Source organism: Dendronephthya gigantea, unplaced genomic scaffold (genome assembly GCF_004324835.1).
Source record: "Dendronephthya gigantea isolate DGI-Jeju-01 unplaced genomic scaffold, DenGig_1.0 000070F, whole genome shotgun sequence".
In the NCBI taxonomy this organism is placed as follows: Eukaryota; Metazoa; Cnidaria; class Anthozoa; order Malacalcyonacea; family Nephtheidae; genus Dendronephthya; species Dendronephthya gigantea.
In genome coordinates this window covers 643,826-659,613 of record NW_021163080.1, presented here as the reverse complement: position 1 = coordinate 659,613, position 15,788 = coordinate 643,826, and the positions used below count along the sequence as shown (strand labels likewise).

The following is a 15,788-nucleotide window of genomic DNA, read 5'->3' as shown; positions in this document are numbered from 1 at the left end:
ATTTCAGTCATGTTTAATTGTTGTTTCTATTTTGGTGCTAAATTATACTGTGTTGAATTTCTGTAACCCACATACTCCCGAAGTCAACTGTTTCCGTGATAACTGCATTCCTAACCTTACCAGAAGGTTGCAGTAAGTCTAATGATAAAAACCCTCTACAATATGACCCAATTATGATTAAAAATCAGTTATACATGTAGGTCATTTAAAAAAAATAACAATGTTGTAGCAAGTCTGTTCTGAATATATGCTGGACAGTACACAACTACAACTGATATCATCGACAGTTCATAAAGTTTACAGTTTACAGTTTGGTGAATTTGGCAGGACTGCATATCAGCTATCATCTCTTAAAGCTGTATACAATGTGTATATTATATATATATATATATATATATATAATATTATAATATTATATATATATATTTATATATATATATATATATATATATATATATATATATATATATATATGTATATACTTGTCCATGTCAATATATATATACCAATATATAAATATCAACTATGTGACCATTAAACATGTGTTATTTCGTTCACTTTTTTCCTGTTTATTATTAATATCAATATTGTTCGCCTAACTATGGCATTTAAGAAATTTTCAAGACTGATGTCCAACCATTTCCATAAATTTAACATATGCAGTACAACACGTGATCGATATAAATTTACGTATTTATATATATTTACAGGTGACGATAATGATAATGACTGTATATATATATATATATATATATATATATATATATATATATATATATATTCTATCCAAACAAGTTTATTATTTACCTGCTACAGTAATTCTTACAACCTATTTTATTACTCTTATTTGCTACTATGGGAGTAGATGTTGACAAACTAATTAATAGGGGGGTAATTTAAGTGCCATAGGGTCCTTAGTTGGGTCGTGGGTTTTTAGCTGTCACAGGTTTTTACCACAACTCAAGTTTTACCAGCGTAAAATTCACGAGCATTCTGTATAGGAAAGAAGCTAAATATTGATAACATAGCATAATTTATAATATAACATTTATAGTACACGCGTGCTGATTGGTCAAGAAGCGTGTTACTATTTAGCAATTAGACAACGAGTACGAGTTGTCTATGAGCGAATAGTCAACGAAGGCGAAGCCTGAGTAAGTGAGTTGACTATTCGCTCATAGACAACGAAGGCGAGTCAGGCTTCGCCTTCTTAGACTATTCGCTCATAGACAACTCGGACACGTTGTCTAATTGTTAAATAGGAACACTTGTGGGGTTTGGGAGAACTCGAAATAACGTGGAATAATTTTCTCGTTCCCGTTCTCCCAACTCCCATGCGTTTTTCTATAACTGTACAGGAATATCTTCTCTATTTATGATATATCTATAAATATTTCTATTTATAATCCAGTCTATCTATTATAAAGCGGCAATCATTAAACTCCATGGCAATTAACGTATACATGTGACTATACTAATATGCCTTTAATGACAATCCTTTAGCAACTCTAAATAGTAATTAACCAAATTGGAAATCTTCTCAATTATGAGAAGTCTTCTACAAGCTTACGGTCTTTGTTCACACATCTTATGTACAAGAGAGCTAGGGTTTTTTTCGTTTTTCTTTGGAAAAACTCGGCACTTCCGATCGGTCCGATGTGACCGTAGCCATAGTACATCTTGCTCCTCTTTAAATGCTATAGAATATCACGTGTACGCTGTTTTGAAAGCGTACAACCTTTTTGTGATCATCTTTCGATACTAATACAACGCCTAACAAAATTTAGCTAACACACGCTGAGAATAAGTCGCAAAACGTTTGGAAAATAGTGTTTAAATGGTTCTATATAGATCGATCAAAGAAAGCCTAATTTTCTTTAAACGTTTTTTATGCTAGGTCACCGCGTGTTTAGCGAGCGTAAAGTGTGGCCTAGGCGATGTCTGTAAACACTTATTGTGAGAACGGTAAAGCACTTGGTGAAGATACGACATACAACCATGGTCTGCCAAGATGTCTCTTTGAAACCGTTTCTACTCTGGTCTTTTTACTTCTGATCATACTGGCATGTATACCTCAACTTGTGAGGCTTGCGTACAAGAGAAGAATGGCAAAACAACGCTATGCCTCCATCCAAGATGAGTTTGATCAATCAATCGGCGCAACAGCCAATGATCTTTTGTTAAACAAGGAAACGCCTGTTTTCTTCATTTTTGGACAATCCGGCTAGCTTCATCTATGGAGAGAACTATCGCACTTCCTTTTTGTATACCTGCCAATTGTTTTTCCACATATGCCAAATTATTCTACCCCTGCTGGATATTGTCGTGAAAGGTAAGGTCTGGTATAGGTTTTGATTAAGTAGTTAAACCATAAAACATTAAAATTAAGACGATCACACGTTCCAATTAGCCTTTCTCACGATGACGTTTTGGGGTACTTTTACTTTTTTGAAATGGGTTTAAAAATTATGTTTAAACATCAAAAGCATTTTTTTAGAATAAACAGACCATTTGAAGAATAAATTCAGCCTAAAATTAAAGACAGTCGCCGTTACCAAGTCTTACGCTCACGGTTTTTGAAAAAAGTACCCCAAAAATGGCGGCATATTCGTCATCGTGAGAAAGGTTAATTTTGTTCGATCGAATTCACATCTGATAGACGTTTTAACAAATCAACTAAAGTCAATGTAGTACTGCTATTTTAACAACCAGTCGCAATCCATAAGTCATGCAGAAGTGCATGAATTAGATCGTGTGAACAGACCTTACAGTAAGTATCTTAACTAAAAAAAATTAGGCATTAATGTATATTTTGACAACCTTTGGCAACGACTGACATATTTTGCTGTAAAAAGTAACCAAGTATTTATCAAGTAATCACAGTATCATATAGTAACGTATACTAACAAATAATAAAAACATATACACACGTTCTGTTATGTAATTCATAAAACTACGAAACAGACTTTGACCAGTCTATCGACTTTCTCGGCATTAGTAGCCTATTTTTTTTCTTTTTCAGCCTCAATGGAGTCTTCTCGTATACAAGGGGTAACCTTGGTCGGCGATTTGCTAATGTTCCTTGTGTGGTTTTTTGCTTACTTCGACACAATGATTGAAACGCAGGATCGTTATATAGCCAAGTTATCAAAGTACTCAACGCCTTTAATCTTATTTTGGGGTCTAACGTTCGTTAAAAATAACCTTGTCTTAATCTCATGGAACAACAATGAATGGTGGTTCCATCGAAAAACATCGGTCGAGGAAGCCGAATTTGTTCTATTTTGGCTGAGGTATTCGTTTTCAGCTTTGATACTATTTCTCGGAATGAAAGCTCCTGGTTTGTACAAATCAAGCTATGAGGTCTCGGTCGAGGATGACGTCACCCTCGGTACGCCATCGGTACGTGGTGACCTAATTTTTTCTTCTTTTTCTTCATTGTATAGATTGCATAAAATAAAGAATTTCCCATCTAATTTCTAAAATATATCTAGTAGCTAAATTGATAATGTTGGGATACCAGGAGTACCACAAGGGTCAGTCATCACTCACCCTGCTCTTTATTTATCTTATAATATCTATACAGGGCGTGGATCCTTTCGAATCGGATCCCATTTTAAGTTTAAAATCCGTCTAGCTACGGCCTGCAACTGGGAGCAACTTTTGGGAATATTAACAGTAATTTTTGGATCAGCAATTAAGAGCGAGCAGTAACAAAAACATTGCACCGGCGTCGCAAAGGTGTAGGTTCCATTCCTGTAGCCTTGGGATTGATATGTAGTATGATTTCCAAATCTTGAAATTAAGACCCTCGATCCTTGGCAATTGTATATATATTGCGCAACAGCGAGAAAACGATTTTGTTGTTTTTTCAGGCAGCTGACGGTAGACAAGTATCAACGTTTAAGGGAGTCATGAGAAAGCTGAAGATTTTATGGCCTTTTCTCTGGCCAAACCGTCGGTATGCTGTTTCATGCAAATTATTTCACCATATACATGTCCAGAATTCGTCTTGGTTGAGATCAGTTAAATCGAATAATAAATATTAAATTTTTAGCTGTACACCTAATATAGTTCCACGAACTGCACAGTACATTGCATTGCATTGCAGTACCTATGCATTGCTTAATTAACTGTGTTATGTGAACAGCTGCTTAACTATTTGTAAAATATATAATTCTGACTGCCCAATGCTTTCATTAATAATTACAGTCAAAGCAATGAACAAATCCACACGTATAACTTACTGTACCATTTTATATATTCTCTTTACTCTAGAACGTTGCAACTACGTGTTGTTGTTTGTTTTCTTCTTCTCGCGGGAGGTCGTGCAGTTAATTTGTTTATTCCTTTGGTGTATCGTGATATAGGTAAGATTATCTAGATAAGTACTTAGCATAGAAATAAATATATGTTATTTACCAAATAAGAGGTCCGTATAGGGAAATATTTCCCAGGGACGTTTTTGAGACCGAACCGAAGACCGAACCGAAGGCCGAGGGATGTTTTTGAGACCGAGGGAAATATTTCCGTATACGGACCGACTAAACTGGTAAATAATTGATTTATTTTTTTGCGGTCCGAATTAATATTTTAGCGTTAGCTCTGTGCTTTAAAACCTTGCGCGGTCCGTACGGCCTCATACGGACCGCTCGCGTAGCCAATCAGATTGCAGGAATCGCTAAAATATGAATTCGGACCACAAGAAAAAAAATAATAGACATTATTTCTATTAATAATAGACATCAAGTCTATTATTTCTATGGTACTCATGCATGCTTTGTCTCAGTAGCTATATACCTTGAATGTATATATACAGTACAAACAACATTGGGCCGAGAATCGACCCCTGTGGCATCCCTGATGTTTGCAGGAATCGCTAAAATATGAATTCGGACCGCAAGAAAAAAAATAATTGACATTATTTCTATTAATAATAGACATCATGTCTATTATTTCTATGGTACTCATGCATGCTTTGTCTCAGTAGCTATATACCTTGAATGTATATATACAGTACAAACAACATTGGGCTGAGAATCGACCCCTGTGGCATCCCTGATGTTACAGGTTCAAATAAAGTACGTCAAGCTGCTTGCTGCAACGGAACTCGCAGCCTATCTGCTAAAAAAGAACTTGAATAAGTTGAATTTTCCCTGTTGTGAAGAAGACGCATATTCATTTTTAAGACGTGCTTGAATTTATTTTCTGCATACCGTGTACAAAATTCTATGCATGTTAAATGTTTTAGAAAAGCCAATTGAAATAATTAAAACGTATGAAATATTTTTGTCAGCTTTAGTAATTGTCCCCAATACCTTCTGGTGGTTATTTTGGTCTAAACGTTTAAAAGTCTAAACCTGTGTACATTGGGTCAGTGTATTGTTAGCCATACCATGTATTTTGACGTTTCTCACTTGTTCTCTTTATATTATATATAGTCAATTACCTAACCCCCGGCAAAGATGGCCTTGAAGGAAAAACAAATCCATTGCATTTGATTATTCTTTATGTTGTCCTGCGGTTTCTGCAAGGGGGAGGAACAGGTAATTGTGCTTCTACGTTCTAATCAGAGGCTTTAAGTTTAAGGCGATATTTGTGTGTGTGTGTGGGGGGGGGGGGTGTATGAGTATTCATATATTCTGTTCTTTCCGACGAACCTCTTTTCAAAATATGTACGCGTACAAAAGAACTCCGTCAGGCAAAACAGAATATATCAATATTCATCCATCCATCTCAATTATCGTTCTAGTTTCGCCTCTGGTTCTAATCATTTTAATAGGTTATTAATACAACCTTACAAATAGCAGGTTATATAGCATTCGAAGTTTGTATTTTTTGTTTATCCTTCATTGTTTATTAAATTCCAGGTGCACTGGGAATGCTGAGTAATATGCGGTCGTTTCTATGGATCAAAATACAACAATACACTAGTCGTGCCGTTCAAGTGCGACTGTTTGCTCATCTACACAGGTGAGATTAATATGTGCTACTTTAAACATAACTTGTTTTGTGTCCTAACGTATGGTACTCAACATTTACGTCGACCAAGACTTTGTTTATATTTATAATATAATATGTAAAGTACGCGTGTGCTGATTGGTCGAGAAACACGGAAATTTTTTCTGCCCCGAGACTTTATATTTAAAAACAAAAACAAAATAATAATCGAGCTGTACTTCACAATAAAAATGTTAAATACACGAGCATGAAAAACCCCGAACAAAAAGCTGTTCCTGAGTTAAAATAATGGACAACTATAGACTCTCTATTGGACTCACAAAAAAAAACACAACATTGTTTATCGTTAGTTGTGAATAATTTTGTGAGAATTTATAATTTATAAGAAAAATTTGTATAAAATATTTTCCTAAAAAGAAATAGAAACACTTTAGTATAGTTTTGGATCCAAACTCCGAATATCATATCATCAAACGATTATCCCCTTGATATATATGTATTAATATTATTATTATCCCCTTAATATATATTGATTAATAATATATAAAATATTAATATTAACGAACGTTAATTATTCAACATGCAGTGAATATGCCATTTACGTCTTCTCTTTACATTATTTCGTTTGCTTTTTCTTCAAGTTTGTCGTTGCGTTGGCATTTGGGTAGAAAGACAGGAGAAGTATTGCGAATGATAGACCGCGGCAATACCAGTACTAATATTTTGTTAAGGTAAAACTACATAGATTTTGACACTGCACAGCGAATTCGTAATTCGATCGTCGCTTCCTCTTACGGGGAAAATGTTTGAACTGAACCATGTTTTCACGTCATGCAATGGATGACCAAAAATATGCAGGGGCCAGTTGTTCAAAGCTGGGTTAGCGCTGATCCTAAGGTTAAATTTTAATCAGCTGTTTTGGTTAATTGCTTAATTAACCAGTTAACCGCTGTTCGTTTTGAAACTTTACAAAATATGGATTTTGTTGGTCCAGAAAATATTTATGGAAAAAGACATTCAACTTATAAACAAGCAATTAAAAAAATAGATGTAAATATTTGCTTTAACTGGCTTTCGAAAAACTGGTCCAAGATTACATTTACTTTAACTGATCGTCTGTATGTAATCTTTGTAAGATTATCTTACAATAATAGCCAGCACTCGTGGATAAAAGATCAATATAGTTTTTTATATGTAAATTATATTGTTTATTTTATAGTTATTTGCTCTTCAATATCTTTCCTGTTATCATTGACATCATCATTGCCATAATTTATTTCATTCTCGCATTCAATGGATATTTTGGACTAATTGTTTTTATAACCATGGGTCTCTACATAGGTATGTTTTAGTGCAAGGTTTCTTTGAAACTTTGCAGTATTGTGATGCGTGGCAAAGATTCAAACGAGTCAGTCAGTCAGTCATTTGGGAGTAGCCTTGATTTATTTTTGTAAATTTTATAACATTGCTTCTCCTTGTTGAATTTATTCCCAGAACACCAGATTTTTCATTCCTTCGCATGAGCAATTAAAAGTAGAATTCACTACAATAATAATACAGGCCCTGCATTGTTATCCTCGCTAGGTTCTAAGAATCGACGGTCTATTGTATCATTTTCCGTTTGCGCACTAGTGACCTCAGACAAAGAGAATCCCAGATTCTTAGGGCAAGTGAGGACCATATGGCAGGCCTAAAGTTTACATAAAGTTAAACATAGTTTTTTGTTGATTTGGGGTCTAATGATTTGATTTAATTCCCATTACCTTTTAGTAATGACAATTGTTATCACTGAATGGCGTACCAAATACAGACGTGAAATGAATGCCAAGGACAACAAAACAAAAGCAAAAGCAGTTGATTCATTGTTGAATTTTGAAACGGTACTGATTTTCATTTGCTACATATAAAATGCGACCATTGCGCCGGCATAATTTAATTAATCATTACGAAATACTTTAGACTGGTAAACGTAATAGTATAAATTTATACAGTATGGGAATATATGCATTTTATGCGCGGCTACTGGGTTGGACACGCAGATTGTTTCCTGCATATATTTCTACTCAGTGGCGTAGCCAGCCCGACAATTTAGTCATGCTATGCTAATATTTTCGTGTTCATTGACTGTGAAAACAATGAATTTCTAAAGAAATGAATAATGATAATAACATACAATTTGCATAGCATGACTAAATCGTCAGGCTGGCTACGCCACTGTTTCTACTAGCATTATTCGACTTGATATTGGTAGAGTTTGAAAAGAGTGTCGGGGTCGAAAATTTAATATACCAACATTTGGAAATTATGTATTAACATTTGGAAATTATGTATGGTAGTACTTTCCTTTCCCCTTATACATGTCTGCATTTCTTTCTAAATTCTACTGCAGTGCTTTCTCATCTTTTAGGTAAAATATTATAATGCTGAGGATTATGAAGTTGGACGATATAATGAAGCAATTGAAGATTACCAAGTATGTTTTTCGTTCGGTATATCATCCCCAAAATAGATACTGATTATAATTTTACCATTGAAACATGACAACATTTTTTTAGATTTGTGACGAAGCATGTAGTGAATACATCATGCTTCAACTGTTTTTACCCTCCTTCGCTTTATACAAAAAGAAAATAATAAAACAGACCATGCACATGCATGCATGTACACACCTAGAAGACTGAAACTGAATCCCTCTGAAACCTGTTATATTTTAGGATAGCGAGTGGCAATCGATGGCCAGCCTTAATCTTATTAACGTGGTGCAAAATTTCATCGTGACAATTGGTCTGTTAGCTGGGACAATTTATTGTGGCCATTTAGTCATTAATGGAACACTTAAGGTAAAGACTGTTGAATTGTCCCCTCCTAATTCGCTTTTTAAGATCACATGGGAAACTACGATGGTGTTCAATATTAAAGAAAGCATTTTCCGTGTTTCTATACAGTTATATAGACATGCGTGGGAATTTTATCACGCTATTTCGAGTTCTCCCAAAGTCCCACTATGTTTCTATAATTCAAGTTATTTTTTCACTCGAAATTAAGACCCTTTAAACCTCTAGAATTTACCTACATCAAGTGATGTGCCAAAAATCATAATCGATTGAAGCTATATAATATAACACAGGAAAAAATGTTTGTATTTATTTTATAATATAACTCAATAAAAAGATTTCATGTAATTTTTTTTTAAATCGATGCAATTACAAGTCGATGCAAGTCCTCGTCCTAACTTTGACATATTCTCCGGTCATAGCTACATAAAATTATATAGTTTTCGTGACACGAAATTACATTCTAATTTTAGGTCGGCGATTTTGTGTTATTCATAACGTATATCGTTCAATTGTATCAGCCACTTAACTATTTTGGAACTTATTACAGGTATACATGCATAATGTAGAATAATGTATAGATCTAAGAATGCCTTTGCTCTTCACTTAAGGCTGGTTTTCACAAAACATATAAGTATAATTCGTCCAAATTCACATACGTCGTTATTTGTTGTAATCCTTTTTTTTCGAAATCGGGTGTCTTAATTAACTCACTGTGATTTTTTATTTTTGTAGATTTATTCAGCAGTCTTTTATTGACATGGAAAATATTTTTGATCTGATGAAAGAAAAACAGGAGGTAAGTGAATAATGGGAGGTGATATTTGATAGGTTACATTTGCTTTCTATGCTATATTCTCCTAACCTCTTAGAAATGTGTGAATGTTTGCATTGTAACTACGTCTGTTTGTGAAAACAAAACTAAATTCACGTGGTGTTTCCGCGAACGAACGTACAAAATTCGTTTACAGTGTTTGAAAAATTATGAAAATTAAATGAAAATGAAAAATTATAGGTTCAAGATGTTCCAGATGCTCCACCGCTTATAGTTGATGGTGGTATGATAAAGTTCAACGATGTTCATTTTTCATACGAAGATGGGTATGTACATGCAATGAAAATCTTATTCTATGATGTGATAACCAAGCTTGAGGACGTTTATCGCTTCATTACCTGTTGTTTGAATTGCATTACACCATATAAAACAAAAATGATGTACTCGTAAAATCCTCTACTCTTGCATCATTAATGTACTTTATAACATCCATCGACCATTGCTTTATGCCTCTTTGTCATGCTTGTTTTGAATTTAGAAAAGAAATCTTAAAAGGAATATCTTTTCTTGTTAAACCTGGTGAAACGCTGGCATTGGTATGATAATCTTTTTTCTTTATTCGTAAGGTTGAGGTAGACAACTCGTATATATAATAAGGAAGGTATACCCTCAGTATATTCCTGTTTTAATGGTTTTGTAGCTTTTAAAAATTGTGAAAGTAAATTAATGGATGTACAAAATATTTTTCAGCTTTTTTCTCCCAGATTCTTTTCTCTATCATTTTTATGCTCATTTTATTTTTAGTCAAATACATGTGACAATTCATATCAACTTACGTTTAAGGTCGGTCCTTCAGGAAGTGGCAAGAGCACCGTTATTCGTTTACTGTTTCGATTTTACGATATTGACTCAGGGCTAATTAGCATCGACGATCAAGACATCAGTAAGGTAAATATGTGTAAACAACTATATATCAAAATTCTCGTATGAAACAGTAGATAAAGTATATGAAAACGCCTTTGGCAGTTGATAAACATATTAACATAGATTGTTGGATGTATAAAGTATTTGTGCTATCACCTGATTTCAATTCATTTTTTTATTCAAACTTCATGTATGTTTAAGGTTTCTCAGAAGTCTTTGCGTAAGCACATTGGAGTTGTCCCACAAGATACTGTGCTATTCAATGACAATATCCGGTAATTTTAACGTTCTTTATTACAGTACCTGCTTAAAAGCTTATGAATCGCAAGGTTCCTATACTGCATGGATATCACAATTACCACGTTGACGATTTTCGGTTATTTGACCATCAGATGCATGTATAATATTACGCCAATCATGCATTTAACTCTCATTTCAAAATCTCTAACTACATGCAGCTTCTATAATATATCTCAGGAAGTATTTCAAGGCCCTTGAACAGCTATACCATCTACGAAATCTCTTTTGGAATATAAATGAATAATTATATATGAATAAATACTTTGAAATTGGGAGTCACCAAACTCGTTTTCGATATAAACGCGATTAAACTGTATTTCGCCACCAAAAAATTTAGCGCGCTGCCTTTGATTATTGTTAAGAGCTAGAGTCTTACATGAGCCCGGTTTCCTAGTTTTCAACGAAAACGTAAGATGATTTTAAGTATTAAAATAAACAAGGACATGCTACTATAGGAATGACTACACAACTATCAGGATTATAAAAGTTATATACTCATTTTAATACCTCAAATTAAGGCATTTCAAGTTTTGTTTAGTCTCGCTTAAGCAGGAACATGTAAACAGCCCCTAAGTAAAAGTGGTTACAGTGGAACCACACATCCTGGAGAACGAGGAATATTGGGGGCATTATAGATGAATATGGAATTTCTTGTTACAATGTAGATATAACATCCGATATGGTAGAGTGGAGGCCTCCGACCAGGAGGTGGAAGATGCCGCGAATGCTGCTGATATCCATGTGCGCATTCTTTCCTTCACGCAACGTGAGTTTAATATGCGTAGCGAAGTGCATGTCACTCCCTAATACAACGAAAAGAAAATGATTTTCTTTTTAATATTGATATTTAAAAGTCCCCTGTATCATGGTCTTTGAGATATTAAAGAATTATTAGATGATGGTTAAGCAAAAATTTTCCCGCTCCTTTGAAACAACAAGCTTAAACTCCCTAGCATATTTTTCGTTTTTTCTTAGTATTATTATAGCATGCAAACTTTTTGCACACATGATTTTTACACGCAATTGCATGAGAAACTAGATACATGCAGGCCTTCTTGCGAAACTAAATAGCTAAATACAATGTTTCCCGCCTGGGAAACAAGTGAAAAATTGTTGCCCGCTTCTTGTCATAACGAAGTAAAGTGTTTTTTTTAATGAATTGTTGTGTAACATGTATGTTTTTGTTCCTATATAACAAAACACTTAATGTACACTACCTCGGGAAATAGTGAGTTTTGTTTTCCCTCGAGTCTCAATGTTTCCCTCGACTTCGTCTAGGAAAACATTCAGACTCTTGGGAAAACAAAACTCACTATTTCCCTCGGGAGCATACATTAAGTGTATAATAATCCGTGAGTCTTATTATTTTTTATCACTTGGTGATTCAGTCCAATTCTCAATTATCTCCGTTTTGTAGAATATGAGACGTTGGTTGGTGAGCGAGGTCTCAAAATAAGTGGAGGAGAAAAGCAACGTGTTGCTATCGCAAGAACTATACTGAAGAACCCGCCATTAGTTCTTCTCGACGAGGTAAAGTTTATTTTTATTTTCAATATTCTAGCTTTTACGGTATTAACGTTGAGCTCAACATTAACGCCGAGATACGAAATTTATACCTCATTTTTTTAAAATCTTACAGGCCACATCTGCACTAGACACCCAAACTGAAAGGAACATACAAGCGTCTTTAAGCAGTATGACCTCAAACAGGACGACAATAGTTGTTGCGCACAGGTACAGTGTAGTAATCGTTAACACAGAAAAATAACAAAAAAATACAAGACTTGAACAACTGAATATTCATGACTATCTAGTATCTCCAAGCTACTCTTTATTTTCATGGAACACGATTTTAATTGACTGGGCTACAACATTGATACTCTTTTTATATCGTGTAAAATAGATTATACAGTCTTCCTGAATCTTTAAGAGCGACGTTATGGACAAATTACTAGATCTCATTAAACGTTGTAAAACCGTTTTCAAGCTGCATATAAAAGGATATTTACACTCTTGTATGATGTCGGATTTCCTAATTTTTTATTTCAAGTCGGATTGTTTTATAAATTTATAGATAAATAGGTATATAGAAACTATTCTGATCTACAGTTTTGTTAGATAAATCTTCTTCGTTCTCTTTCATTTCGATAGGCTTTCCACGATTGTAAATGCTGACCAGATTCTAGTTCTTAAGGATGGTGAGATTGTGGAAAGAGGGCGGTAAGAAATAATATTTTTTCATTTTGTTATCAACATGAATATGATAGTAATGGGAGCTGGTTATCTTTTAGAAGTGTATATACACTATGATTTTTTTGAAGTGTTACAAGAATGCATAACCGTGTCTTATAAAATTCAAAATGAATTTATCCAATAACTTTGAGGCGGAAAACTTTGACCGACACAAAAAACTAGAGAAGCTTTTAACTTTTTTAGCTCTTAAAATAAAGTTCGTATATTTAGTTCAACGCAAAAGTTAATTATTAACAATATGTAACATACAATAGATCTTTTCGTTAATTACGATAACATTTTAACATCACTACGTTTTAAATTTAAAACTACCTTAAATGAAATGGATTTCAAGTTTTACTCTAACGAGCTACGTGCAAAGATACAAAACATTGTTCTTCAACACATGCATGAAAAAAAATTATTTTGATTAATAAATATGTAAATAAGCCATAACGCGAGAACGAGGCTGAGGGGCCAAGACCGCGAGCCGTTCCCGCGTGATGGCTTATTCCCATACTTATTAAAATTCTTTTTCATGCACGGGTTGTATAGCCTGAAGGATGTTGTGTATCTTTGCACATAGCTCGTGAGAGTAAAAATTGAAATCCATCTCATTTAAGGTGGTTCTGAATTTAAAACGATATTTTTGTGACGTAATTACCGAAAAGGTCTATTGAGTAACGCCGTATATATTTAGCCGAGGATATTCACGATCAACTGTAACGATTTTCCATCTCATTTAATGAATAATTTAGCTACATTTTAGCCAAGTAGCCTCGGCAATCGAATGAAGTGGATGAGCAAAGTTAATTGAGTTACACACTTCCGGCCGTGATACAAAAGTATACAAAATTAGTCAACTTCGCATGGCTATATTTTCCGTAATTCACAACAATTCGCAGCGTAACTTGACAGTTTTACTTATTTTAATAAGCTCTTTCAAAACATTTCGTTTTTTATCGCAGTCTAAAGAAATTAGTCTAAAGCGCAAGTCGTCTATTGTTTGGTTGAAAAGTAAACTAATTGTTGCATAGTTCTTTGACAATTTTAATGTGTATTTTTAAGTTATTTTGTAACTGCTAAAAAATTTATCTTAGAAAATCTTTTTTTTTGAAATTATTTTGGGCTAGAATTCGCTAAAGTTGACTAGGTTGTTGTCGCGCCGATAAAACTGAGCTCTTTTTGTTGCTTAGCAACATCTTAAATAACATAACGAGAATTGCATTTTTGATGTAATAATTTTTTCTTATGTTAGATGTAAGAATTAAAAAAGCTCATTGTGTGCCTTTATGGTCTTAAAAATGCACTCGGGGGAATGTTGGAAGAATACTTGAGAAGCTTTTAACTTTTTTAACTCTTAAATAAAGTTCGTATAAATTAGTTCAACGCAATTAATCACATTTCGACTAATTTAATTGTCGTAGACATCAAGAGCTTTTGGATCGACAAGGAGTATATGCAAATATGTGGCAACAGCAGCTAACGGCAGAGCAAAGCGAAAGGGAGGATAATCAACAATAATCAAATCAATTTTATTTTCAACAAATTAATTCTGTATTATAATTCCATTCGTTTCATATTTCAAAATTTGACATTATCGAACTCTATTCTTTAGTAAACATGAAACTAAATTGTAAGCTTGAAAAATGTTTTTCTTTCAAAATTCAAAAGATAGTCAGTTAGCAAACTTATTTTTGTTTTGTATATTTTCATGCGGTTTTTAGTTTTGTTTATTTTGTAGCCGAACTTTTTAGGTCCTCGCTTCCACAACTTGTTCAAGAATTATTCACCTCAGGCTCGGTGAATATAGCTGAATAAAAACCTCGACGAATTGTTATATTATAATTACAAAGGTGATTTTTTTGACGAAATGAATCTGTTTTAAAGAATACATGTTTTACAAACGTAAACAAACATCTCGAGCAAAATTAAGTTGAAAATCGTTCTACAAAGTAGTTTTTTCGCCTTGAACATAATTTTAGGCCTAATTTTTTAACAACTTTTTTGCTTCACTTCGACAACAAAAACTCGCTGCCATTTTGAAAAATCCGCTTAATTAAGCGTAATAGTCCGTATTACTATATAGGTGCTGTGTATTTTAAATGTGATTGGTTCATTCGTAGTCACATGACTTTAAATAAATGCAATATTTCCCTCCAGGGAAACAAGTGAAAAATTGTTGCCCGCATACTGTCATAACAAAGTTTTTTGAAATGAAATTGTCGTGTAACATGTATGTTTTTGTTTCTATATATAACAAAACACTTAATGTTCGCTACACCTCGGGAAATAGTGAGTTTTGTTTTCCCTCGAGTCTCAATGTTTCCCTCGACTTCGTCTCGTGAAACATTCAGACTCTTGGGAAAACAAAACTCACTATTTCCCTCGGGAGCATACATCAAGTGTATAATAATTATCCCGTAATAATCCGACGTCGCTCGAATTTTCCATAATCACCTTTGTAATTATAGTAAAACAAATTAAGTTAAAAGCGAAGATTTTAATTTCTGTTTCTCGGCAACCCTATTTCAATAAAAGGAAATATGATACAGCTAGAAACATTTTTATCTTACAGCTATATGTATGTAGCACCTATTATAACTTTAATTCTATTTTTTATTATATTTATTTATTTTACCCTCTCCCTAGGCCTAGTTCTTTTGTGACTAAGCTTGTAATTTTTTTAGTGCACGGCTCCCTCCTTAATGAGCAATTATTTTCCAATCAAATGTTCAGAACTATGGGGAAATCATTAATTA

General features: G+C 33.7%; 1 protein-coding gene across 1 annotated transcript; it reads left to right on the top strand.

Annotated features, from left to right (window-relative positions):
- The first annotated feature begins 3,451 nt into the window (after positions 1 to 3,451).
- Positions 3,452 to 15,146, top strand: LOC114531332 (ATP-binding cassette sub-family B member 6, mitochondrial-like). The gene is made up of 21 exons (XM_028552965.1): positions 3,452 to 3,536; positions 3,876 to 3,961; positions 4,279 to 4,370; positions 5,442 to 5,546; positions 5,871 to 5,973; positions 6,603 to 6,692; positions 7,181 to 7,302; positions 7,732 to 7,841; positions 8,369 to 8,434; positions 8,676 to 8,801; positions 9,269 to 9,345; positions 9,531 to 9,594; positions 9,811 to 9,896; positions 10,109 to 10,166; positions 10,414 to 10,518; positions 10,696 to 10,769; positions 11,460 to 11,560; positions 12,212 to 12,324; positions 12,434 to 12,528; positions 12,946 to 13,014; positions 14,454 to 15,146. The coding sequence occupies exons 2-21, from the start codon at positions 3,915 to 3,917 to the stop codon at positions 14,548 to 14,550; spliced, it is 1,800 nt and encodes a 599-aa protein (XP_028408766.1). The 5' UTR covers positions 3,452 to 3,536; positions 3,876 to 3,914; the 3' UTR covers positions 14,551 to 15,146.
- Positions 15,147 to 15,788: the final 642 nt, after the last annotated feature.